Genomic DNA, 15,901 nt, shown 5'->3' on the forward strand with positions numbered 1-15,901 from the left:
ACATAATACACAATATGTATGCAGCTCTTGGATGAAAATGTATACAACTCTGTGGTTTTACATCCCGCTGCATGGGTCGTAGATGGACAGTTTTCAGTAGTGCTGTGCTGAACCACCAGATAATGTATACAACAAGAAGATATACTAGTTGGGCTGACTAGTCTGCCTCTGTACTTACTGTATATTAGGGCTGTCACTTTTTATTCGAAGTTCGAATATTCGTTCGAAGGTGGGGTGAAAAGTTCGAATTCGAAGTGTAATTCTCCATTCGAACTGTAAAAATGCGCTATAAAGAAGAGAGCGGCGAGTGGCTTTTCCTCAATAAAGCGGCCCTCCTGGATCCCTGCTTCTACCGGTTAGTCCACCATTCCCCTGCACAGAAACATCTCGTGACTGAAAGCCTCTCACACGAGCTCATTAAAAACGGAGACCGACACTGATCGCACACGACAGGGAGAAAAGTCCGCTGCTGCGCTGGGCGCGATGGGCAGCCTGTTTGGGGACTTATACAGCACGGCTGACGGAAGCAGCTGCAGCGGTAACGGAGAGCTGCGAGACTACTTGTAATTTTCTTTCCGTAAGGAATAAAAAGAGCAGCATGCCGTGTTGGAGGTCGGCCTCACAGATTGTTCGTTTAGGCTGTGTGTGCCATGGACGACATGCGCTCCGCATATCGCGCTCCGAGCAGTTATTGTTAATGCGTAAAAGACAGCCGCACTTGTGTGTCGGAGCTTCCTCTTGTTGTGTTTACAAATGTGTTATCAAAGATGTGTTTTTATCCTGCTGTTATGAATTCAGTAGGTATACGTGATTTCCACAAGAAATAAAAAGAAACACGACAACAGTCGTGTTTTTTTTATTTTTTTTAACAGTTCTATGGGGGGGGGGGGGGGGTCGAATGTATTCGAATTAATTATGGACATTCGAAATTCGTTCGAATTTCATTTTTGGAAAAAGTGACAGCCCTACTGTATATGTACTCTGCACTGTATATGTACTCTGCCCCTAATGTGTATGTACTCTGCCTCTGTACTGGACTCTGCCTCTGTACTGTACTCTGCCTCTGTACTGTACTCTGCCTCTGTACTGGACTCTGCCTCTGTACTGGACTCTGCCTCTGTAGTGTACTCTGCCTCTGTAGTGTACTCTGCCTCTGTACTGGACTCTGCCTCTGTACTGGACTCTGCCTCTGTACTGGACTCTGCCTCTGTACTGGACTCTGCCTCTGTACTGTAGGGGTGCAACGGATCATCATTGATCCGTGATCCGTTCGGATCATCTATTTCGGTTCGGCACACGCATGATCCGTGGATTGATTTATGAAAAAAAAATGTGCGCATGTTCAGTCCACACACAGCCGTAACCATTCCTGCTAGTTCCAGGGACAGAGCTACTTAACACGCTCTGGGTAAAAGTCTGCAACAGTTCCCTTTTCAATAAGCAAACAGTCCTATGGCTCGTTGTGATTTATTGTCCTCAGCGTACAACATGAAGAACAGTGGGCATGGAAAATAAAATTAGGCTAGACTTCGGTGACTACTGTAACGATAACTGCTGCCTCCAGTGCTACGTCTGTTTCCATACTCGCGCTGCCACACAAACCTGTCGCCTAGGTTACCACACAGACGTAACACGTAGCTGACATAGCTATTGCCAACATAAAGAAAAACACATCGAGCATGGCCACGCATTTACAGCGACATCACCCCGGTGTTTCACTGACAGGAGTGAAACCGAAAGCGGCTCAACAACCGCTCATCACCGCGGCATTTAAGCAGCCCCTTCTTCCACAATCAGACCGGGCTAAAGCAATCACAAACGCTATTTTTTTTTTTTTTTTTTGCTGATCCGAAAAATGATCCGATCCGTGACTCTTGATCCGAGGAACGATCCGAACCGTGAGTTTTTTGATCCGTTGCACCCCTACTGTACTGTATATGTACTCTGCCTCTGTACTGTATATGTACTCTGCCTCTAATGTGTATGTACTCTGCCTCTGTACTGGACTCTGCCTCTGTACTGGGCTCTGCCTCTGTACTGGGCTCTGCCTCTGTACTGGACTCTGCCTCTGTATACGTTTCCTCATTAATCATGGCCTGCTTGCTCTCTGCCCCCAGCTACCTGGAGGATGCGGTAATGAACCTGGACCGCGGGGACCCTCTGACCAGGGACCACATGTCGGCTGTGTTGGCCCAGGTCCTACCCAAGCTGTACGCCTTCCTGCAGCACGACCCCCACAGCCCGCACAGCAAGAGGGCGCGGCGCCTCCAGATGATGCTGCAGGGCCTGGTCAACCACTAGCGTCCCGGATCAGGGGGGAGCCTCGGGGGCAGGGGGGGCGGCGGCGGCGGCGGCGGCGGCGATCAGACGGCTCTGTTTCCTCTGCTGTCTCTGTTGACACTAAGGAAGAAGAAGACTGGGATCTTTCAAATTTTCGGGGCGCGTTCATGGCCCTTGCCCACCAGTTTTCCCGCCCGTTGAGCCAGGTTAGCACTGGAAGGATGTGTTGGAGGAAGTCGTTCCTTCTGTCGCTCTAATTCGTCCCTCTCTCCACAAGCCAGTCCACACCCACAGAACTATCCCCAGTTACTTTAACTTTTAATGTTCCTCTTTTCTGTATAATCAAGCAGATTGTGACAGGGAAAGATTTATTTCTGCTGATTTCTGTTCTCACGGTATCAAAGGGGTTTGTTGTTTATCGTCCCTGCATGTTACTTCCACTTAGTATCTGCAAGACACTTTGATATGCATCCTTTACTACCCGTTTCTGCTTGAAAAACCAGACTGATAAAAAAAAAAAAAAAAAACTCCACACTCCCCGTGTTCGGAAAGACGTGTCTAAAATACTTTAAAGGTTGTTGGCGTGGATTGAACAAAACCCTGAACTACAGCCTACTTTTTTATCAAAGGTAGCCTCCCTTGTTTCTATAAAGTTAGGGCCTTAAGCTCTTTGGGTCGATGAGAAGTTTTTGGTGGGTACCCCTCTGGTGGCACAGTTTGTCCATGCTCCTTCCCATGTCATGGATGTGTATGGTAGAACGCCGATATAACGATATAATTATCCTCAGTTTTGTCCATACAGTTGTTTATCAACAGTCGATCAACAAATGTGTCACACCTTAGATCACTTTTTTTTTTATATAGAGAAAACGATCCTGACTGCTGTGTGGAATCGTCTTATTGGTCGGTGCGCTTACATTTTCCAGCAGCAGCTTGAGATCAGTCATTTGGTAATTCATATTTGAAAGTAAGAAAACGGCTGTTGGCAACAGATAAGATCGCAACACCAGGATAAAAAAAAATTCATTTTGATGTTGGTTTTATTAATTGCCACATGCTCTTTAACAGCTTTTCGAAGCCAGATGTTTATTTTTTTATTTGTGAAAGGGGTCCTCATTTCCATATTTTTTTCCCTGGTAATTTAAATGACTCCCTTCAGCTAGTCTTTAATTGGAAAGGCATCACACTGTGATTGGTGATATGCTCTTAGGGACATCATTGAAAATTACTTGCAACTTCTGTTGGAGTTATGAAAGTAATACATTTTCAAAAGGGCTGGCGTCCAAATGTACAGAATACCCATTTGGAGATTCCCCTCGTTACCCGTCTACTTTGTCTCATTTTGAACGCCTTTTTATATATCTGTAGTCTGAACACCTGTATGCTTGCATATAGAAAATGTCCTAGTCATTATTGCTTGGAAGATGCTTGCCATATTACTTTTCGATCCTTGTTTTCTTTTGGTTTTACCCAGCAATGTTCATAGACCCGTACGTACAGATCCTTCATCTGGGCTCTAGAGGGCAGCACTTGGCCTGAAGACACTTCCATTCTGCAGGCCATGGGTCTTCAGCATCCATCAAGCATTTAGAACTCCTTTTTTGTGGTGTCGACAGTTCTCGAGAAATGACATGTAGCCTGGATACACCTATCATCGTTGCTGGGTCGTTAGTATGGTTTGCAGATTGTAAAGTACTCAACAGATGCATTACATGGGCGCTCTGTTGTTTGGAAAGCTTGGTTGAGTTTGTCAAGTGCCTTACTGTACTACTCGAGATGGTCTGAGCGGGTACACATTTGGACTTTTTCAGACCCAGATAGCGCGGCAGTGGATGAGACGTTGGTAGGATCGTTACCTTGTTGTTGCGTCAGATGGTGGGGAAAGAACAGCCTCTGAGGGCATGAAGTGGGGAACGTATGCATGCATGTATGTATGTCTCCTGGGAGCCGCACTGGCAATTGCACCATATTTGCTAACTTTTCAATTTCAATGTTTCTAGAAAGATTGTCTATTTCAGATTGGCTCAAAGTTCGGATTAGTTTACCTCTGTATATATATTTGAGTTTTGGAGAGATTCTACTGTCTTGGTTGAAGGCCTATACCGTTGTGGCCTGTTTTCAAACAGATTATGGTATGTCTGCCTGTGTGTTCAACCCTTTGGTCCCTGACTCCCTGGTACGCCATGAGTCCTGTCGTTGTTAGCTGAGGATTGGTGTTGCTTTACCTCCCCAATGAGCGGCATGTTGTGCCCAGGTGTTCCAGCAGGCGTTCTATATCTGTGGAGTGAAGGTGGTTTAATGACCCTGGCCCCTGCGTGGGGGAGCCTCATGCTGCATCTCCTCCCGTAAAATCCATCATTTGTTTTATTTTCTTACAAAGGTTGTGATTTGGAAGGACATAATAAAGGTGTCCATGGTCAAGCAGTCCTCTAACGATCCATCTTTTATTGTACCAAATTAGAAAATATTTCATGGTCTGTTATGTCCTCGAGCCAGTGTCTCCAGGTTTCCATCTGCCCTCTGTGTTCGAGGAGAGGAGGAGTGCAGGTATAGCTCAGTTTATACATACACGGTTTGAGTTCTGTATTCTCTGCTACTGGACTACAGAAAACAACTGAAAATCATTCGTTTTCAGATGAAGAAACCAGAGTTTCAGCTAGAAAGCTTTGCACATAACGCTACACTATATTTTCCTCGATTAGTTTGATGATAAAGAAATTGTTAAATATCCGTTTTTTTTTCGGTGTATGACAGACTTGTTTATTCCCCAAATGCTTGGTGGATTATGTTGTAAATTTTAGTTACTTTTACCCTATACGTTTTTTGAAATAATAAAAACATGTTCAATTTCTTCGTTGTCCCTCTATTGCAGGGGTGGGGAACCTTTTTCACATCAAGGGCCATTTCAATTTTTCCAAAGTCCTCAGAGGGCCGTACCATTATGAACACATAACTAAAGATGAAAAAAAAGACAAAAAAAGTCTATAACTGCTGTGTTACTAAGCCTCATGTTTGCTGCATTTCTAGACGCACCTAATGTGATGGCTGGAACTGTTTTTCTCTAGCAAGGCGTTTGATGTCAGCTGGCAGTGATGATGAAGCTACTCCAGGGATGGGCAACTTTCATGATAAAGAGGGCCACATTTTTTATCATAACCATCGGAGGGCCACATGACTGCACACTTCAACTATACGTGAGCTGAGAGAAGCTACATAATTTTGAATTTGGTAGATGATTTCCTGTGTTCTGGTGCATTTTGGCGATGGCCACTACCTAAAAAATCGTCCAGAATCATAACCTATGTACGGTATGTTAATTGAACCAACATACATTAATTTCATGTTTTCCATGCTCAAACAGCCACATGAATGGTCAGTATTTTTATCAGTGCAAAGGGCTCACATACATCATCATTCAATGAAGTCAAAAAACTGAAAAACCGTGGCCCAACATTAAGTGCAACAACTCAATGAACTCAAACCCAACAAGCAGTTGTAGTAGTTGTAGTGGCGACTTAAGTGGATATCTTTAGTGACTGATATCGCTTCTAAGCAAACTAGACGCATGGGTTTGCCTTTGAATTCTATGAATTCTTCTCATCTTTCTTGAACGAGTTTTCTGTAACTCGATCAATTATTATTATTATTATTATAATTTTTTTTTTTTTTTTTTTTTTTTTTTTTTTTTTTTTTTATGTGCAGGCTGAGTGGGCATGCGGGCCGCGGGCCACATGCCCGCGGGCTGCGGGCCGCATGCGGCCCGCGGGCCGCCAGTTCCCCATCCCTGCTCTATTGTATCATGATCTTAAATGACAGCGATTGGTTTCCCGCCCTATGTGATGGGGGGGGGGGGGGGGGGGGGGGGGGGGGTTGTAAAGCACATGATGTCTTTTCCTAGTTAATTGGAGTTTGGCAGCTCAAGACCGTCCTACTCAGCAGCACCGCTGCCTCCTCCCTCTAGCAGAGCAGCACGCTTCCACATCCAGGCACACTACAGTGAATTGCTGTTCTCGACTCATTGATAACGAACCACCGAATCGGATTATCTACTATCGTCAAGCGGAACGACGATACGTCTATATTCCCCGTAGCCCGAATACGCGCTATTGACCACAGGAGGAACCGGGGCTCATTTTCCCTGCCAAGCATTTCTTCCAGAATGTCATCATTAACGAATTCGGCTTGCCTATTCATCCTGCCTGTTGCCCTGTGTCTGAGTAAGTATAAGCCTACTTCTAGTACAAGCCGACTCCGAGAAAACTTTAGTGTACAATGTTTAACTTGTAGGTCCTCTGCTGAAAAACTTAAATAGCAGCAACCAAGTTGTGCTGTTCCACCCTGCCTGCTGACTTGTACACGGAGGCTGAGGTTGACTGAATCGCACGGTGATGGCTTTCCGTTTGTGAGCATTTAGTCACACCTATAGCGCGATACCATCTCCCGTACAGCCAAAGCCTACCAAGATCATGGTTTGATGCGGAACAGGTATACCGGGACGCTACTGCAGTATTTAGGCTACTCCAAGGTTCACCAGGTGAACCTCCATCTCACTTATAGTTTCCTCAATTTAATGCTACTGTTGGATCACAGCTACCGGACGAGCTGGCGTTCTGACCTCCTTGCGATACGATCATGTCGGTGAGATAAAGTGGAGACAAAAGTGCATATTTAATTCCTTTCATCATTTACAAGTAGGCCTATATATCTTAAGATTCCGGGTTCAACGCAACGGCAATCGCATAAGACTCTGAGATAAGTCCTAAATGGTAATTACACACCAGGGCATGGTTGTAGCCTACATTTTTTTCGCGTTTTTCAACCATCACAGCCGCCCTTCTCTTTCCTCTGCACACTGTGGTGCTGACGCTGAGCTGGAACCACGCTGTGTCCCCTTGGGGATGCGCGCAGGGGCGGGAACATGCCGATGGAAATAAATCATAAATGAATTGCATCAGTCCCCACACGTCAGCGTCCCACGAGACTCAAGTCCGGTATCCGAACCTGCACGCTCGGACGCCAGGGCAACAGTGCCATGGCTACAGTCTCTATCTTCTCTCCTCTATTCACTCTCTCGCCTCGGTCTTTCTCTCCTCTTTCTTGCTCTTTCCATTCCTAAGGCCGGGCAGGAAGGGGGGAGACATTTGATCTCTAATTGTACTCCTCTGGAGCGGTTCCTAAACTAGTCTTCCAGTCTTCCTTCTCTCTGCAAGTTCTGCTTCAGCAAGTGCAGTGTAGTGTAGACAAAGCACAGCTATGGAAAGTAGGAGATTCCTCATTAAATTTCGGTCACCACACTTGTTGAAAATCGCCTCAGCAATTTTGTGAGCTGCTTCTTCTACCCCCTTTTTTTCTCTCTCTTGCTCTCTTTCTCCCCCCCCCCCCCCCCCCCCCATCCCCCACCCAGTGGCTCTTCATTACAGACGAAGAAAGCACGGCTCTACGTTATGGAACTCCCATCATGCTCATAGAGATAACCAAGTGTAGTCACACACACACACACACACACACACGCAAAAACTCATCACCATGGCTATCTTTAGCTCTTCCCGGCAAAACACCTGCCATGACAGATGTGTTCAAAATATCACATCGGCAGCCCGCCATATGTAAGATGTTTTTATCTCTACATCACTTCGCTGGGCTGGTCCCACTGTCTCCCCCATATCCTGTCCCACTGTCTCCCCCATATCCTGTCCCACTGTCTCCCCCACATCCTGTCTCACTGTCCCTACCACATCCTGTCTCACTGTCCCTACCACATCCTGTCCCACCGTCCTCCACCACATCCTGTCTCACTGTCCCTACCACATCCTGTCTCACTGTCCCTACCACATCCTGTCTCACTGTCCCTACCACATCCTGTCTCACTGTCCCTACCACATCCTGTCCCACTGTCCTCCACCACATCCTGTCTCACTGTCCCTACCACATCCTGTCTCACTGTCCCTACCACATCCTGTCTCACTGTCCCTACCACATCCTGTCTCACTGTCCCCCACATCCTGTCTCACTGTGCTCCAACACATCCTGTCTCACTCTCCCCCCCCCATTATGTCCGCTCTCTCTCTCTCTCTCTCTCTCTCTCTCTCTCTCTCTCTCTCTCTCTCTCTCTCTCTCTCTCTCTCTCTCTCTCTCTCTCTCTCTCTGTTCTTCTATTTTCTCATGTCGTCTCCCCTCCTCTTCACTTAATGTTTCTCCTCTCTACTGCAACCTCCCCTCTCCTCAACTCTTTATCATGTAGCATTAAGGTTTTCATGTTGCGTTGAGTTTATCATGTAGCACTATGTTGGACATGTAGCATTGTGTTTTCCTTCAGGTGTTTTTCTTTGTCTTTTTCTTGTCCCTTTGTGTTTGATTGCAGCTTTTTGTTTATGATGTAGCATTATGTTTGTCTTGTAGTGTTGTGTTTGTCTTGTAGCATTGTGTTTATCATGTGACATTGTGTTAGTCTTGTAGTGTTGTTCCTATCACACAGAGTTGTGTTTGTAATGTGTGTTCCTGAGATGCTGGAATTATTATGCTGGAAAAAAATAAAAGGTATAGAGTAATATGTGTATGTGTGTGTGTATATATGCATATGTGTTTTTGTGTTTATGTCTATGTATTCATATTCTGTATCCCCAGACTCCGCCATAAATATTTATACATACACACACACACAAGGACACACACAAACCCCCCCACACACACAAATAGATTACAGGTCGGTACTGAAGGTCAGTTCAGATAACGAATTGTTTAGCTGCCTGTTTAAACCTATATCCTTTCTATTTCTGCTTAGCAGACTCATATTATGAAAGGCAGTCACATGCATTTCACTCTATTAAAGGGAGTGGCCAAAGAGAAGGATAGAAGAGAACATTGATAAACCAGGAGATAAAAAGAAAATTTGTGGCTGGTTCATAGTGACATAAAGTGTATGTGTAAAATGCATTACTTGATATTCATTGTAAGAGCTTTAGATCACAGGCCAGAGGTTAACCAAGATAGAGCAGGCCAGAGGTTACCCAAGCTAGAAATCTACAAAGTGTGCCTGGTATGAAGTTTGATCAACAAATGTCAACACATGCCCAAGAGTCGGGGTGTAACGATACATGTATTCGTATTGAACCGAATCGGTACGGACGTCGCCGTTCGGTGCATGGATTTACACGGAGTATACAGGGTTTACAATTAAATAAAACTGGCGTGCGGATTAATTAATGTAATGCGGAATTAATGTTAGATACGGAAGTTCTTCAGGGACAACTACACTGCAGCTACACTTTGACTACATGAACCGCGACATGTAGGAGAAAGGGATTGTTGCTCGGGATTGTCTCCCGCCGGAGCCCGCCGCTGCCCGCTTTCGAGGCACCACCGCCTCGGCAGCGGGCAGCGGGCTCCGGCGGGAGACAATCGCGGTCAACAATCGCTGGCAACAATCCCTTTGTCCTCCATGTCGCGGTTCAGTCTACTTCAGATTGTTTTGGAAGTGGAAGAACCAGAGACGTCGGAGAACCCGACGCAGGGGATTGAGATTCATAATATTGCCTGGAAGCACACACAGCTTTTGGCCGTGAGAATATATATATATTATGATATAGATTTCCATGTATAATATGATATTATTTAGATATGGAGCTCCAGCGCTCTTGCTGGAGCACCCGGAGTGTTCTAGAATATTTACAGAACACGGCCAAAGGCTGTGTGGCCTCGCCATTGCATACAGCCATAAACACAAGCGCATGGTACCGTGCCCGCAAGCTGCTCAGGGCCGCACCCCCACCCTCCACCTTGACCCGCCTCTAGAAACGGCAAGGAAAGCTCATTGTGGGACTGGCTCGTAGTGGCTGTAATTCTGTGTACTTTGCACATTCATAAATAAGACATTCTGCATTTTCAGTTTAATAACTGATTGTCTTATTTGTTTACAAGTTACGGGTGGAGTCTGGAGATGATGTGGCCTACTTATTGTTTACTGTTTACATCTTAGATTACACAGTTCAGGCTGTTGCAGCTAGCTCAGGGGAGAGACTGTAGGACACTAGGTGTTACAACCTTGATACATGCACAATAACAATAATTGCCTTCTGCATTTACTTTTCCCTTCATTATACCGAACTCGTACCGAACCGTGATGTCTGAACCGAGGTATGAACCGAACAGTGACTTCAGTGTACCGTTACACCCCCACCCAAGAGTAGGGGAATTTCCCACACAAACAGATATACTACCACCCCGACCACACATGTGCCTCAACCACACCCAGGCTAGCATAGAATGCTGTGATATGTTTACAGAGGCACTATACATAAACATACATGCAAGCAAATAAACGAACACTGTATACACACAAACACCACACACAAATGTAGACTGCCATGACCACACACATACTCACACACACACACACACACACGTACACAAACACACACACACGTAGCATCCATTACTACACACACACATACACTCACACACGTAGCATACATTACTACACACACACATAGCATACATTACCGCACACACACACAAACTATCCATTACCACACGCGTGCAGACACACACACAAGTAGCATCCATTACTTCACAGACACACCCGCGCGGCGGCGCAGGCCGGGCTCCCTGTGAAGGAGACGGAGGAGGAGGTATATTGTGCGGGACGCAGCGGCTGACCCCCCACTTGAGTTAATGAGCATTTATTGACTTGAGCACCTGGCGTCGCTGCTGCAACTTATCACTGTTAGCACCTCTCTGCTCCGGAAAATACACACACACACACACACACACACACACACACACACACACACACACACACACACACACACACACACACACACACACACACAGACACACGCACATCCCACTCAAAGGCATTACACACACACACACACACACACACACACACACACACATCCCACTCAAAGGCATTACACACACACACACACACACACACACACACACACACACACACACACACACACACACACACACAATCAGGCAACACAAAACAGACGCATTAAACCATGCACACACACAAACACAACCCACACACAGGCATTAACTCTCACACACACACACACACACACACACACACACACACACACACACACACACACACACACACACACACACACACACATAACCCACACACAGGCATTAACCAGGGCTTTGTCACATACGGTATGTGACAAAGTTCTGGATTTGTGTGAGTCTCACTCTGCATCCTGTATGGGTATGTGACATAAGACACACACACACACACACACACACACACACACACACACACACACACACACACACACACACACACACACACACACACACACACACACACATGTCATGAAAGCATGGGTAATGGCTCTCTGAACTCTACAGGATACCCACTGAGCACTCCCCCTCTTCCACAGTGTGTAGTAGGGGTGGGAATCTTTTACTATCTCACGATTCGATTCGATTCGATTCCAATTTTTGGGGCTACGATTCGAATCAAAATCGATTTTCGATTCAAAGCGATTTGATTCATAATGATTTCTGCTTCAATCTATAGGTGTGCAAAGTATCCTCATGATCTGCTCCAGTCTGCTTTGCAAGACAGAATGAAAAATGGAGACATTAAAGTGTCTTTTTCACATTTATTAAGTTTTAAACATTTATCCATGCTTAGATGGAATTGTTGCAACTGTTGCATAAAATCAATATCACATATTGCTTAAGTAACAAAAATAAAAGTCTCTATAAAAAAAATAGTGCAGTTAACATGCTGCCTTTTAAATTCTAAGGAAAGTGCCTTTTCCACTGTGTGTGGACCACAACTGCTACTCTGTGTAGCTTCACTGTGCCCTGACCTTGGGGTCTCAGGGGGGCCCGCGTCATGCAGGATGGGTTCAGGCATCAGAAGCCATGATCCCGGGAGGTCTGGAGAAAGAGAGTGAGAGTTTTTCTCTTTAATGGACTGCTCTCCCTTGTCCCTCTGCCGGGATAGACTGAGCACACTGAGGAGCAGGACGTGTCCAAGACCAGATAGGTCGGGCTGGGGTGAGGAGCTGATAGAGCCTGGACCTGTCATGGCTAGGTTCCTCCAGCTTGGAGCATTCTGGGTTCTGGTGTTGAGAAGGGTTCTTGGTGTTTTTTCCTTTCTGAGGAGCTGAGTGAGCTATCAACCCATGGGTCTCTCTCTCTCTCTCTCTCTCTCTCTCTCTCTCTCTCTCTCTCTCTCTCTCTCTCTCTCTCTCTCTCTCTCTCTCTCTCTCTCTCTCTCTCTCTCTCTCGCCCTTGCTCTCGCTCGCTCTCTCTCTCTATAGCTTCGTTGAATAAAAACAATAACCCCCCTGAGGCTACTGACTGCAGTAGTCAGGGCTGCCACGAGCAACGGGAGAGATGTCATCGCCTGTTTTAGGCGGTTGTCCAGCGTTTAGCGAACCTGCCAAATATCTCTCGCTCTCTCGCTTGTTTGTTCACTCACTCACTCTCTCTCTCGCTCTCTCTCTCTCTCTCTCTCTCTCTCTCTCTCTCTCTCTCTCTCTCTCTCTCTCTCTCTCTCTGTCTCATTGTTTTACATAAGGCAGGATAACTAATCTGGGGTTGTTTCAATTCTTTTATGCACCCGTAAATCTTTCATTAGGGCTCTGTCTTTAACAAGCTTTTAGGTTGAATAATGTACCAACTGGTGTCTGTTGTGGCCTCCGTCAACGGTAGCCTGTGCCTGGGTGTGTGTGTGTGTGTGTGTGTGTGTGTGTGTGTGTGTGTGTGTGTGTGTGTGTGTGTGTGTGTGTGTGTGTGTGTGTGTGTGTGTGTGTGTGTCTGTGTCTGTGTCTGTGTCTGTGTGTCTGTGTGGTTGTGGGTGCATGTGTGTGTGTTTGTTAATAGCCTCCTCGGTCAGATCCATTTCCATCGCGGGGAGCAGCCACTTCATTGACCCATCTGGTGCTGGCATGACAGCAGACACACCGAGCCCACAGGGGGAAGTGGGGGGGGGGAGTGGGCGTTCAGAGATGAAGTAGTTTGCTCAAGGGCATGACATCAGCACGCGTGTGCTATAGAGAACCAGCCACCGCTGAGGTTCGGCTGATATGGACGTGCATCTCTCTGACTCACTACTCTGTCCCCTCCCAGCGCAGGCTAAACCTCTAGGGAGGATAGGAGAGGCGAAGGCTGGGGTGTGTGTGTGTGTGTGTGTGTGTGTGTGTGTGTGTGTGTGTGTGTGTGTGTGTGTGTGTGTGTGTGTGTGTGTGTGTGTGTGTGTGTGTGTGTGTGTGTGCGACGACGTTGGGTGCGTCACCTTGTTTTGGATATTGAAAGCATTGTTCTGAAAGTGTTGCTCGTTGCTGTACTGTTGCTCTCTTTCTCTCCTGCTGTGTTTTTTTTTGTACACTGGATCCAGTTCACTGGCTACCTTTAGCAGTGAGATCCACGGTATCCCTCTTAGTTCGGAACAGAGCCAAGTGACAGCTGCACACTTGGAGCAGAGTACACTTAGAGTATAGTGCACTTAGAGTAGAGCGCACTTAGAGTAGAGCAAACTTAGAGAGTAGAGCACACTCAGAGTAAGGCGCACTTAGAGAAGTGTAAACTTTGAGTAGAATCCAGTTAGAGTAGAGTCCAGTTAGAGTCGTGTCCACTTAGAGTTGAGTAGAGTGCACTTAGAGTAGAGTGCACTTAGAGTAGCGTCCACGTAGAGTAGAGTCCACTTAGAGTACAGTAGACTTAGAGTACAGTACACTTAGGTACACTTTGAGTAGAGTACACTTAGAGCAGAGTAGAATTAGAGCAGAGTACAATTATAGTAATGAACACTTTGAGTGTGTGTGTGTGTGTGTGTGTGTGTGTGTGTGTGTGTGTGTGTGTGTGTGTGTGTGTGTGTGTGCGTGTGTGCGTGTGTGTGTGTGTGTGTGTGTGACCGATCGACCTGTACCATGTAATTGCCCATTTTCTAAAACTTGTAATAAAGGATAACTTCAGGACTTCCCAGCCTTGACCGTATTTTGCGATCATTTTGGGATGTGACAACTCTATAAAGCTGTCCAGTATCAAGTGAGAACGCTGCAGCCATAATGTTAGTACACCTTCTGCAGTGTCATCCTTTAGGGCGCCTGTCAATGGACGGCCTCTTAAAGTGCTGGCTTCTATCACTGACTGGATAAGAATGTTATTATTAGTGACGGCGTACATTATCGAAAATATCCCTACAGAGATGTAAAACTCTTTCTGTATGTAAAAAGATGTAAAACTCTTCACTTGAGTCTGTTTGTTATTGGGTCCAACCACGGCTCGCTCTGAAAGCTCTCAAGTCTCGCTCTGAATTCTCATTGTTGTGCTGCAGGATATGTCCCTCTTTTCATTACAACCTCCTTCTCTTTTCTCCTCTCCTTCAACAAAATCCTAAATCCTAACAATAAGCTACACTTTCTGCAGTCCAACACAAGAAGCTCTCCTCTCTCCATCTCTCACTCACATCTCCACGCGTCTCTCCCTGCAACAACTCAACTCTCAGGAGGCTTCTCCTGTAGCAGGCCTTGGTGGGACACAATACCAACTGACCATGATCGTTGCAAAGGCAAAATAAACGTTTTATATAAAGTTACATTTCTCTATAGGGATTCTTTCCATAATGTTAGAATATCCGAGCCAGTGGAAAAATCACTCTTGGATGATATACATTGACGCAGCACAGGGACTAAGGTGGGGTTGTGCTCAACTGGACAAACTCCAAAGATAGTAGTCTGCATTAGTCCCTGAGTCCCAAATCAGACGATAGGGTCCAGGCTGAAAATTCCCAACGTTTTCCTTAAACTCCAGTGTGTGTCATTCTTCACCCTCTCTGCATGAAACCCATCCTCTACATTCAGCCCCCCCCCCCCCCCCCCATCTCCCCCTCATCACCTGCTCTTCACATTAGCCCCCATCTCTTTCAGAGACCATTCTCTCCACACCTCCTCCGTCTCATGTTCAACCGGGCTGGCAGGATGTTACCGCCCGTCGAGACTTCTGTTGTCACATTTACACGATGTTCCAACAAAGGCGACAGAAGCAACTGAGGCGTAAAAGTTATTCTTTGAACAAAAAGAGAAACTTATGCCATGTTACACTGTTTTATATGGTTTATGGTCTCCCTCTAATTCCACACCATGTGAAACCTTCCCAGGTGCTAAGCGCTTACAATTAAGAGTCTTCCAGAAATCATTCTGAATAGCATGTCAATATAAACAATTATATGAATGTGATAATGAATGACAAATCTGCCTTAACAGAAACATATACTTTTACCAAAATAAGTCATGGCTCCAACAACATGCCTTCTCCTCACCACTGATGTCACTTCCTCTCCATCACTTTTCTACCTCCCCCGTCACACTTCGTCCTCTCTTTGACCTTCTCTCCATCCTGCATAACCGCCTCCACTTTCTTCCTCATTCTCTTCTTTTTCCTTTTCCTTTTCAAGGTGTCGCCCTTCTCTCTCTCTCGCTCTCTCTCTCTCTCTCTCTCTCTCTCTCTCTCTCTCTCTCTCTCTCTCTCTCTCTCTCTCTCTCTCTCTCTCTCTCATTCTCTCTCTCTCTCCCACTCACTCTCTCTCTTAGCATCCCATGGGCGGCACTGTCCAATGTAAATGTATTGCATTTCTCTGTCTCTGTCTCTTTCTCAC

At 46.0% G+C, this 15,901-nt stretch overlaps 2 protein-coding genes across 5 annotated transcripts in view; both read left to right on the forward strand.

Annotated features, from left to right (window-relative positions):
• LOC130388620 (enhancer of mRNA-decapping protein 4-like) overlaps nucleotides 1-5,903 on the forward strand; it is a 29,051-nt gene extending 23,148 nt beyond the window's left edge. For 2 of the 4 annotated variants that reach the window (XM_056598037.1, XM_056598034.1), the window contains one exon: nucleotides 2,118-5,903. In XM_056598037.1, the coding sequence (XP_056454012.1) occupies nucleotides 2,118-2,301 (184 nt within the window). In that variant the 3' untranslated portion in view covers nucleotides 2,302-5,903. The remainder of the gene's footprint in view (nucleotides 1-2,117) is intronic. The other 2 variants (XM_056598035.1, XM_056598036.1) reach the window with 1 other exon arrangement.
• A 269-nt stretch (nucleotides 5,904-6,172) lies between these two features.
• The window catches only part of LOC130389157 (neuritin-like protein), a 31,418-nt gene continuing 21,689 nt past the window's right edge, over nucleotides 6,173-15,901 (forward strand). The window contains exon 1 of the mRNA XM_056598828.1: nucleotides 6,173-6,497. Coding sequence (XP_056454803.1) covers nucleotides 6,440-6,497 — 58 coding nt within the window. The 5' untranslated portion in view covers nucleotides 6,173-6,439. The remainder of the gene's footprint in view (nucleotides 6,498-15,901) is intronic.

This window comes from Gadus chalcogrammus, chromosome 9 (genome assembly GCF_026213295.1).
Source record: "Gadus chalcogrammus isolate NIFS_2021 chromosome 9, NIFS_Gcha_1.0, whole genome shotgun sequence".
Taxonomy (NCBI): domain Eukaryota; kingdom Metazoa; phylum Chordata; class Actinopteri; order Gadiformes; family Gadidae; genus Gadus; species Gadus chalcogrammus.